This window comes from Micromys minutus, assembly GCF_963924665.1.
Source record: "Micromys minutus genome assembly, chromosome: 21".
Classification (NCBI taxonomy): domain Eukaryota; kingdom Metazoa; phylum Chordata; class Mammalia; order Rodentia; family Muridae; genus Micromys; species Micromys minutus.
In genome coordinates this window covers 15,285,051-15,297,436 of record NC_137956.1, presented here as the reverse complement: position 1 = coordinate 15,297,436, position 12,386 = coordinate 15,285,051, and the positions used below count along the sequence as shown (strand labels likewise).

The 12,386-nt window shown below is 37.0% G+C and overlaps 1 protein-coding gene across 1 annotated transcript in view; it reads right to left on the bottom strand.

Moving 5' to 3' along the window:
* Window positions 1-12,386, bottom strand: part of MEI4 (meiotic double-stranded break formation protein 4) — a gene marked incomplete at both ends in the record, with an annotated part of 144,472 nt that overhangs the window by 65,070 nt on the left and 67,016 nt on the right. The window contains one exon of the mRNA XM_080934304.1: window positions 7,740-7,871. Within this exon, the coding sequence (XP_080790430.1) occupies window positions 7,740-7,871 (132 nt within the window). The remainder of the gene's footprint in view (window positions 1-7,739; window positions 7,872-12,386) is intronic.

Sequence of the window (12,386 nt, the reverse complement as noted above, 5' to 3'; positions counted from 1 at the left end):
GGAAATCCATCAATGTAATCCACCATATAAACAAACTCAAAGATCAAAATCACATGGTCATCTCACTAGATGCTGAGAAAGCATTTGACAAAATCCTACGCCCCTTCATGTTAAAAGTCCTGGAAAGAACAGGAATCCAAGGTCCGTACCTATACATAATAAAAGCAATATGCAGCAAAGCAACAGCCAACATCAAACTTAATGGTGAGAAACTTGAAGCAATCCCACTATAAACAGGGACTCGACAAGATTGCCCACTCTCCCCCTACCTATTCAACATAGTACTGGAAGTCCTGGCTGGAGCAATTAGACAGCAAAAGGAGATCAAGGGGATACAAATCAGAAAGGAAGAGATAAAAACATCACTCTTTGCCGATGACATGTTAGTGTACTTGAGTGACCCCTAAAATTCCACCAGAGAACTCCTACAGCTGATAAACAAGTTCATCAAAGTGGCTGGATACAAAATTAACTCGAACAAATCAGTAGCCTTCCTATACTCAAAGGACAAACATGTGGAGAAAGAAATTAGGAAAAAGGTACCCTTCACAATCGTCACAAAAACTATAAAATACATTGGTGTGACTCTAACTAAGCAAGTGAAGGACCTGTATGACAAGAACTTCAAACCTCTAAAGAAAGAAATTCAGGAAGATCTCAGAAAATGGAAAGATCTCCCATGCTCATGGATTGGAAAGTTCAACATCATAAAAATGGCCATCCTACCAAAAGCAATCTACAGATTTAATGCAATCCCCATCAAAATTACACCCAGTTCTTCATGGAATTGGAAAGATCAATGTGCAATTTCATATGGAATAACAAAAGACCTAGAATAGCTAAATCTGTCCTCAACAACAAAAAAACATCAGCGGGAATCACTATTCCTGACCTCAAGCTATATTACAATGCAATTGTGCTGAAAACTGCATGGTACTGGTACAGAAATAGGCAAGTGGATCAATGGAATAGAATAGAAGATCCAGAAATGAGCCCTCATGTATATGGTCACCTGATTTTTGACAAAGGAGCAGTAAACATTCAATGGAAAAAGGACAGCCTATTCAACAAACGGTGCTGGTCCAACTGGCACTCAGCATGCAAAAGAATGAAAGTTAGACCCTTTCTTATCTCCTTGTAGAAAGCTCAATAGTAAGTGGATCAAAGATCTCCACACTAAACCAGATACACTGAAACTATTAGATGAGAAAGTAGGGAAAACCTTAGAACACATAGGCACAGGAGAAAATTTCCTGAACAAAACACCAATGGCTCAAGCTCTAAGGTCAAAGATTAACAAATGGGACTTAATGAGATTGCAAAGTTTCTGTAAGGCTAAGGACACTGTCAAGAAAACAAAACGGCAACCAACAGAATGGGAAAAAATCTTTACCAACACCACATCAGATAGAGGCCTAATATCCAAGGTATACAAGGAACTCAAAAAGCTAGACACTAGAGAATCAAATAACCCTATTAAAAATGGGTTACAGAGCTAAACAAAACGTTCTCAGTTGAGGAACACTGAATGGCCGAGAAACATCTGAGGAAGTGTTCGACATCCTTAGCCATCAGGGAAATGCAAATCAAAACAACCCTGAGATTCCACCTCACACCAGTCAGATTGGCCATGATCCAAAAATCAGATGACAGCAGATGCTGGCGAGGCTGCGGAGAAAGAGGAACACTTCTCCACTGTTGGTGGGGTTGTAAACTCATACAACCACTCTGGAAATCAGTCTGGCGATACCTCAGAAAATTGGATATAGTACTACCTGAAGAACCAGCTATTTCACTTCTGTGCATATACCCCAGAGACACTTTAATACACAACAAAGATATATGCACCACAATGTTCATAGTGGCTCTATTTATAATAGCCAGAAGCTGGAAAGACCCCAGATATCCTTCAGAAGATGAATGGATACAAAAATTGTGGTACATTCACACAATGGAATACTACTCAGCCACCAAAAACAATGACTTAACCAAATTCTTAAGAAAATGGCTGCATCTAGAGAATATCATCCTGAGTGAGATAACCCAGTCACAAAAGAACAGACATAATATGCAGTCACTGATATTGGGATGCTAACCCCAGAGGCTTGTACTCCCCCAGAAACAACTCACAGACTGTATGAAGTCCAAGAAATAAAGAAAACAAAAAAAATATATTTACAAAACAAGAAGACTTTGACTATTTCCATGTAGCGTTTTGTTTTTCATGTACTTTATGCTCATTGTAACTATTAGGTTTTCAATGCATACTGTCAAGCCCTTGAAAAAATCAAGTACTGACTAAAAAATATATTCACAGAGTTGTATGTAAAAATTATTTTAATATCTCAAAAAACAGTACTGACAAAATGTATAATTTTAAGCAAAAAATCTTTAAAATCTGCACATTTATTATTGTTTTGTAAAATAAAGTCATTTGAAAAAAAAACAAAATATTGCATGTCTACTTTTATTAATTGATTGTTTAGTTCTTTTTAATTAGCAAAAAAACAGATATCTAAAAGGTATAAACAACATGGATTTTGGGTTTCTTTCGTGCTATGCTTTTATTCTTAAATTTTAAAGCTGTCATTGTGTAGAAATTTCATCTACTCCAGAAACACTGGGTTTCTGAACTATTTGAATATGAATATGCTACTCTGAATTCAGATCTCACCCATCCTGATCAATGTTCAAAATGTACTTTTCATTTTAATAGTCTGGCTACTGTTTCCACAAACATGTTGAGTATACAGCAGTAGGAATTGCATCTAAGGAAAAAATATTGGTGTAAAAATGCAGTTAAACTTGGCGTTTCAACTTCAGTCAATATACACCTGATATGCAAGATTTTTCTCTTCAACATAAAATATTTATAATGCAAAAGTTATACGTGTTCACTCATAAAATAAGCAAATTTAAACACTATAATTTTTCTCATGTATTACTTCAGATTCTATATTTAGTAAAGATCATTTTAAAGTATGTGTGTCTTGGAAGAGTGTTTATGATTTTGTTCATATAATATTGCAGCTGAGTACTTCTCCTTCTTGGATATTTCAATTTCCATTTTAACTCAATATAATTCCTTCAAAATCTGTACACAAAGGTATAAGAGCCCATCATGGAAGGAAGGCAAGATAACAAGCAACAGGCAAGATTGTGTAGCTGAGAACTCCCAATCAAAGAGAAGCAAAAAGCAGAGCTCAAAGTGCAAGTGGTGGAGGTTTTAAATTCTCAGTTCCACCCCCAGTGACATGCTTTCTCCAGCAAGGAGAAACACAGCCTAGACCTCCCCAAACAACACCACCAACTGGGCACTAAAATTGCTCAAATACTTCAGCTTATAGAGACATTTATCATCCAAAGTAACACAGAGATAAAATTAACATCCACAAATAATTTTTAATGTAAATATAGATATTTAATTGTGAGGCCAATTGGTGGTTTAAGAGAATGCTTAACTTCCTAAGAAACTTAATTCATATATATATATATATATATATATATATATAGATAGATAGATATATATATATATATATATACAAATGAATGAAATAAAAAATAGTAATAAAAGGGGGAAGGAAGGTAGGGGTATATAATATAGGAAGGTGTGGAGAGATGAGGGATTATAATATTATATAACAAAAATTAACAAAGAATATTCCATTTACCAAGCACCAGGAAGTAAGCATCTACTCTCTCAGTTTTTAATGTTGAACTTTTCACAGATGAATTATACACAAAAGCTGTTTTCCACTTTAGTACTTTTTTTTTTTAATCCAAGATGAGGATAAATTTTATCAGCTGCCTTTTCTACATATTCTAAAATATTACACGTGCTATACCTTTAAAATATGGTGATAGTGTTGTTTTTATATGTGAAAACAATGCTTTATTCATTGGTCAAATCCTACTTAATTATTTGGTATTGTGCCATACATGGCTTGATTCCGTTTTCTAATATTTAGTACAGCTTCCCTTCCTGTGTTCATGGGAGGTATCAATATGAAGCTCTGGTATTTGTAGCTAGTGTTTCTCTTATGGCTTCGGTAGATAACAGTAGCCTTCTAAATTTAATTCAGAAAAGTTTCTTATCATCTAGATCAGTGGTTCTCAATCTTCCTTATGCTGTGACCCTTTAATACAGTCCCTCATATTGTAGGTAACCTCCAACTTTGCTGTCACTGCATAACTGTAATTTTGCTACTGCTATGCATCCTAATGAAGATATCTAATATGCAACCTCCAAGTTCTCAACTGGTCACAATTCCCAGTCTGAGAACTGCTCTTCTAGAGTTTTTCTTAGAGTATTATCATTTGATGCTGACCTTTTACTTGGGAAATTGATTCTAAATGTACATGCAACTGATCTAGTCAACAGAAGGTAATGTCGCCTTCATTTTGCTTCGGAAACTGAAACTAAGAAATGCATGTGTTTCTGAGCTTACCGGTGGAGACTTCTTTAATCTTTATATTTACTTATGTTTCCACAGCTTCATAATTAAATTATACAGTTCTCAATGTATTTGTGAAATTCATCATCTTATTACTCTTCTCATTTGCTTTATGAAATTTAGCAGATTCTTCACACATGCCCTTTAAACTATAAGCACATTTAGAATAGCTAACTGTTCTTGTCTTCCGCCATTGTTTCCATCTTATGGGCATGGGCAGTCTGTATGGTTGTCTTTGTATCTCAGAGGCCAGACAGGATGTTGAATCAGATGGAATTTGCTGCCTGATGTCAGCTGCCTTGTGGGTACTATGAACGGAACCAGGGTCCCCTAGGAGAACGTATGATGCTTTTAGCCACCTAGCCAGCTTTGCAGCCCCAGTTTGTTTACTTGTTTGTTTGTTTCTATTACCTTTTCTCCTACAGGTTATAGGTTATACACCCGTGTTTGATTGTTTAACATATCCAGAGGAAAAAACTTTAATGATGTGTTAAGGACTTTGTTTTTCAGTGTTGTTCTCCAGACAGATATCCAATTATAAATCAGCTAAGTAAGGCCTTGAGATTGTTGCATGTTCCCATCTGCCAACATTTATGGTACTTTAAAAGCACACTCACTCTCATTAAACACACTCAACTTCATTTCACACACAAGCATTTTTTTTTTATATTTTCATATCTGTTAACTGGTTAAATTAAACCCCATTCACATTAGTGTTTCTTTGGAGTCTGCTGGTATACATAATGTATTGAGAAATGGGAGTAAGCAGCTTTGAAACTCAGTCTTTAACTGTGTGCCTTTGCCTTCCTCTGGCTTCACACATGTAAGCTCTTCAACTGTGTACTATTACAGCTCACCATCTAAGACGATGACACCGACTCTGGCCCCAGATATGATGGCTGCCATGAGCTAACTTTATCCCCCTTTGTTTTCTCCTATTTTCACAGTTGAAAATAAGTTAAGAATCCATATAATTCTTTTATTTTTTTCTTACTTAAAGGTCCTGAATGAGTTGTTGGTTGTATTAAAAAAAAACTGTTTAGTTGAAAGTAAGTGATACAGGGAGTTAGATCTTACCCCCTTGCTCACGTGGAATGCTCACACTGTGCCGAGACTGAACACTCAGAACCCAAAGAAGAACAAACACCAATCAGTTCAGCACACAGCTTCATGGGCACAATGGTAAAAATAGTACATACCATTGACTACCCAATTCCGTTGTATGATAAAGGCTTAGTTCATGAATACACACCCCAGAGTCTCATTCTTCAGCCTGCTCCCAAACTCCAGAGCTACTCATTAAGCCATTTGTTTACATTGGCTGTACCGTGTTCTACCATTTGCTGCTAGAAAATGCTGACTTATGGCTTCTCTGTCTTGGATCAACACTAATGTGTGGAAGAGTTGTGAAAACGGAGTGATGAGGAGAGCTGAAGTGAAGCCTTTGATACAGATGCCTGCAAATAATTAATTGTTTGCTGTCTTAGTGTTATTTTTCTTTTCCTATTATTCAAATTCACTCTTTTTCCCTTCCACCCTTCTTTACTCCCACCTCATGTGTTTTAAACAGCCCGAGTTCATGTGTGCCAAGTGCAAGCTTGTACCTCAGTAAGACAGCAGAGCCCATGGAATCCTCTAGAAATGCAAATGGAATTACAGGCAGCTGTGATAAGTGCTTGAACCTAGATCCACTGCAAGAACTGTAAGTGCTCTTAACAGCTACCTCATCTCTCTAAACCCCTTATTATTTTAAAGCAGCAGGACTGAACACCTGAGTTTAAATGATGACGTCTGCAGATGTCATCCTACAGCCATGGCCAAGTGTCTATTTGACATTTGAGGCTGTTTCTGTATCTATGAACTGGAAAAGAAGGATACAAATTTCATGACGCTGTGTCACAAATAAATTAAACTACACATGTGGACAAAATTCTGACCTCTCAAGTTGTACTTATGCTCTGAACAAATAATTCAGTTCAATTAGCAATTAAGCTCACTTCCTACATTGTTTTGTGTTAAGTGCCAAACCCATATTGTTTCCCCAGACTCCCAGAAGCTCTCATTGACAGAGTGTACAAAAGCTCAGCTACTTCACATTCTGCTAGGCTCTGCGGATTCTACATCACTTGTTCCTTTGAGAAGAAGTACTTTGGGCTTGTAAACAATTATGGACAGTTTGCTGACCTTGGAACTCTTACACATATCCCATGTATTTCTTTCAACCTTGCATTCTTTTTACAGGACTCAGCTTGACTAATTCCTCCTTTAGATCTGTGACAGTGACTTTATAAACTTATCTTTCAGAATATTAAGCTGTGTGTTTCAGAATGACTTAAACAGTTTCTAACTGGGTGACAGAGCATGTTGTCAACAGAACAAGACTAGAATTTTTAGACGAGTATATTTGAGTGATATACCATGTTATCTACAGAACAAGACTAGAAGTTTGAAGATCATTCTATTAAATGTAGGGAAGGTAGAGGTAAGTACTAAAAAAACACTTTAAAACTTTACGATCTGTTTGAATTATTAAATTTATATTACTTGTACCTAAATATGTCAACATATCTCTTAGGTCTTTTTAATTCCACAATAGAGAGGGTAAGAATAAGAAAGGAATTATAAGGCATGCACATGTAACAATCAGTTACCAACATCAAGAATCTAGGGATGCTGTCCGAGATGGCACGGACACCTCTGTACAGATGAACAGGCAGGGAGCGGTAGGGTGAAGTCTGAGCTCACAGTGGGATGACCAGGAACACTCCTACACACTCATGTCCACAAACTCACCTCAGAAACCTCTGTTTCAATGAAATCGGTATGAGTTGGTAACTGGATATTTAAATTTTAAAATTCAACTGGAAAAATTCTCTTAGGCAAATGTGCTGAAGAGGCATTCTCTACTTAAGATCCCCTTGTATCCATCTCCCCACCAGACCCAAATATTTGACTTTTATATCATTACTGGGGATCCATCTAAACATCCCTTTGCTAAAAACAACAGAAAATCTAGAACAGGTATGACGGTCAGGACAAGGTAGATTTACTTTGTAAAAAAAGAAAGACGAAACAAACAAACATTCAAAGCCTTTCCTGGCTGATACACTTTTTCTGTAATTTCAGTAGCTGGAATATTCACATCTATTAGAGATAATGCAACGTAGGTGAACTAGTCAAACAGTACCAACTCAATAAGGGAAGTACCACAGTAAAGGACAAAGCCAGCAGCTTAGGACTGTATTAAGCACCATTTTGTGAGTTACAGTTTCCAGTTACAGATACCTGATCAATGGCTCCCAGGTCATCCACAAAGCTGTTCACCTCTGAGAGTAGCAGCAATATGATAGACTCCCTTAACGAGCTGCAACGTCCAAGGGTTACTAGGTTCTGAGAGACATAACGCTGCACCTGGAACTACAAAAGGAAACAGAGTGAGAATCTACTTCCATGACTTCTGTATATTTAGTGCACAGCATCTCAGACTTTTAGTGCCAAGGGAAGTACAAGACATCAGCATGTTTTGGGACTAACAGTGAGAAAGAAACTGTGAAAAAATTACTTTACAATAGGTGCTGGGTTTTCTGTAGCTGTCAAAAGTTTTAAATGTATGGCAGAGAATGCGAATGGAAGTTAGGCTGGCATAGAGTATGAGGTTAGAACAGAATAGAGACTACATGCAACATGAATAAGAAAAAAATAATAAAACAGCTTTTAAGTCTTCACTTGATAGCAGACAGACAGCACGCCAATTGCTTATGCTCTAAGACAAATCAACAAATGGAACCTCAGGAAATTGTAAAGCTTCTGTAAGGCCAAGGAAACTGTCAAAAGTACAAAACAGCAACCAACAAATTGGGAAAGCATCTTTACCAATCCTATATCTGATAGAGGGCTAGTATCCAATATATACAAGAACTCAAGAAGCTATACCTTAGAGAATCAAAGAATGCTATTAAAATGGGGTACAGAGCTACACAGAGACTTCTCAATGGAGAAATATTGAATGGCTGAGAAGCACCTAAAGAAATGCTCAACACCCTTAGTCATCAGAAAAATGCAAATCAAAACAACCCTAAGATTCCACCTCACACCAGTCAGAATGGCTAAGATCAAAAGCGCAGATGACAGCAGATGCTGGTGAGGATGTGGAGAAAGAGGAACACCCCTCCACTATTGGTAGGATTGTCAACTGGTGCAACCACTCTGGAAACCAATCTGGCAATTCCTCAGAAAATTGGACATAGCTATACCAGTCTTGGGCATATACCCAAAAGTAATTACAATATCTAACAAGGACACATGCTCCACCATGTTCATAGCAGCCTTATTTATAATAGCCAGAAGCTGGAAAGAACCCAGATGTCCCTCAAAAGAGGAATCGATTCAGAAATCGTGGTACATATACACAATGGAGTACTACTCAGCTATTAAAAACGAGTTCATGAAATTCCTAGGCAAATGGGTGGAACTTGAAGCTATCATCCTGAGTGAGGTAACCCAGTCACAAAAGAAAACTCATGGTATGTACTCACTGATAAGCAGATATTACCCCCCCCCAAAAAAAAAGAGCTCAAAATACCCAAGAAACCATCTAAAGAACTTAAAAAGTTCAGAAAGAAGAAAGACCAGAATGTGTATGCCTCAGTCCTTCTTAGAAGGGAGAACAAAATACAAAGGGTAGGAAATACAAGGCCAAATAGAGGAGCAGGGATTGAAGAAAAGATCTACAGAAACTGCCTCACCCGGAGAACCACCTTATATACAGCCACCAAGCCTAAGCACTGTTGCTGATGCCAAAATGTGTTTACTGGCAGGAACCAGACATGGATGTCTCCTTAGAGGCTCTCTCAGTGTCATACAGATATAGATGAGGATGTATGTAGGTAAACATTAGACTGAACAAGGGGACCCCAGCAAAAGTGCTAGAGAAAGGACTGAAAGAGCTGAAAGGTTTGCAACCTCATTGGAAGAACATCATCATCATCAGTCAAGGCACTGAGGTGGAGAGGGTAATTGGGAGAGGGAGCACCTTCATGGAAACAAGTTGAGGGAGAGAAAGGAGGGGAGTGAAGGGGAAGGGTATAACATTATTTGAAATGTAAATACAAATACGTAAATATTCAATAAAAATTTTAAAAAGTCAGAAGTATATAAGACTTAAAAGGTTGTAAGTGGTTTTTGAAGGCCATGGAACTAGGAGTCTTCTGTGTCTCATTTCCACAGTGGAGAAGACAGGGTGGAACACTTCCCTATTTGCCAAGAGTCAGGCTTTATAGTTATGGGGAAAATATGAATTATCAAAGTCCTCTTTGCTACTTTTTAAAATTATTTCAATTACAGTCTGAATTATCAAAGTCCTCTTTGATACTTTTAAAAATTATTCCAATTATCTGTCTGTCTATCTATCTTTCTGTTATATATCTATATATCTATCAATGAACCTATCTACCCATCATCTACTTATTTATTATCTGTGTACACGCTCATGTGCCTATGTGCAAGTCAGTGTAAAGGTGCCGGAATATACAAGCTCAGCTTCGTGGAAGACTTGAAAGAGTAGCTTCTCTCTTTGCACATGTGGATCCCAGGGATCAAACTCATGACATCTGTCTCACTGGTAAGCTCAGATCCTTTCACCCATCTGGCCAAGCCACCACCATTAGGAAAACTTTAAATGCTGATAGGAAACAACACATCACATCTCTGTTATTAGGAATAAAGTCACACAGTGAAACTAAAACTATGATATGTCAAACTCCTGAGCAGGATTTCATAAGCTATGACCTTTAAACTTGCTGAGAGAAAGGCCTTAAAACAGAAATGACCAGATATACTCCCTGCTGTCCATAAATAACACAAGGAGATGTCAATTTCAGTGCTATTTATTCAAGGTGAAAAGCTGTGCTGTGTCTTTTAGGCTGATCATGTATCTTCACATATATCTCAGGCTGACTTTATTAGTACATACTTTTTAGGATGTTCACAATGACTATAAAAATGATCAGGTTATAGAGCTAATGAAACTCTGCACACAATTCTGGAGTTATACCTTATACTTTAGAGTAGCCTAAGTTAACTTAATTCTGGAAGGAAACAATCATTGGGGCACTTACATAATTCCTTATAATTGTTTATTAACAACATAATGGGTTAAGATTTAGATTGCTCATAAAAATATATTGCTACTTTAAAGCTTAATATTTCTGTAGCATTTTCATTTTTGTAGAAAAGGAAAAATATGTACTTACCTGAACTCGAAGACATTGCAGCTGATAATTTCATTTCAACTGATGTGTGCACACTGAGTACTTTCTTCAACACTTTAAGGTCTATGTCTTTTGTAATTAAGTTTTGTGTCACAGCTGTTACACATGCAAGATGACAACTATGATGTTAACTACGTGGTCGGGATTTTAGGTGCATTAAGTTAAGACACAAAAAATGCTTAGTCTACTTCCAGATACCTGATAAAGTTCTCCAGAAGTAACACAACTCATAACAGTAATATAAAAGTGTTGCTGGTAATATGATATAAATTATATAGCCACTGAAAAGTTAAGTGATATGAATAAACTTTTATGGAACGATGTAATTCTGCTAGAGAATGATACCAAGAAAACAATTTTGAAATAAAGACTGCATCTATAGCTCAGCAAAGAGCTACTAGTCTAACTAAATTTCATAAAGACAAAAAGCTAGATAACTGTTAGTGCTGTTTACAGTGATGTAAATGCTACTTTTAAATGACCTCTATCTGAAGTTATGATCAAAGCTTCTTCTCTTTTGATGAAAAATGGAACTTTCTGGAGAGAGTGACATAAAGGCTGGTATTATCAACAATATATCTTACCTAACTATGAAACACCAAATCAACATTTTTTCTATCAAATCTTCCTTTATTTCTGAACCGTAAAGAACTAGAAGTAGCCTTTTTTCAAATGCCTGTGTAGGGAGGCTGAGCTGAGCTGTAGTGGTAAGATGTGCTTGTCTAGTCTCTGAGTTAAAGGTGCATTACAGAAGGACACACTAGATGTAGGTTCTGAGCATACATTTTGTTGGCAAGAATTTGACTCAGCAGTCATTCTGGATCTACCTAACTATCCAGGTTCTTAATCATCTGATCATAACATAAGCAGCAGTTTCTTTTGCTCTCTTATGGATTCAAAAGTTCTTCCTTAAAACACAGTTCCCCTGTGTTTTGTTCTGCTTTGTTTTGTAATATTTTGTTCTGCATCTGGAGGATCTACTGAATACGTTGTTGCATTACAATCTTGGAATATGCAGGGTGAACATTCCTACCACAGGCCCAGTTAATTTTCAATATGAGCTACATATAAGATAGTGTGACCTCAGAGCATCAGAGTCTGGTCAACCTAATCTAAGCATCTAGGGTGCCATTGTGTTACCATGCAGAGGTAGCATTTCCTGGAAGAGCAACAGTAGCCTACAGCTGCTAGGTGCATGGAGATCCTACTATGCAGGTCAAAAAAAGCCCTTCGCATTAGCTTGGTTATACTGTCTTGATCTATGTCACTCTGGTGTCCCCTGGTCACTATTTTAAAAGAACTACAGTCTCCAAATTATTCCACAGGAAAACACGATGCTGTACTATATTGATATTATCATGATAGCAAAAAGCAGGTATTTTGAAGGCTCTATAAAAATATAGTGTTGCAGAAAGTGAATGACAAGTCTCAGAATTTGGGTGCATGAGAACACCCTGGAAGTTCCTGGGTTTGATTCATATTGTAATACTCCCTCCTTGGTGTAAAACAAGTTTGTTTCGGTAAGCATTCCTATTATTAGAAATGCAACTTTTGAGAGGTCTTCCTGAGTACCCAAGGAAAAAATATATCTGCTTGCAACTTAAAACACATATACTGAGCAAAACACAAGGCTTTAGAGGTTGAGAAACACATAAAAAGTCAG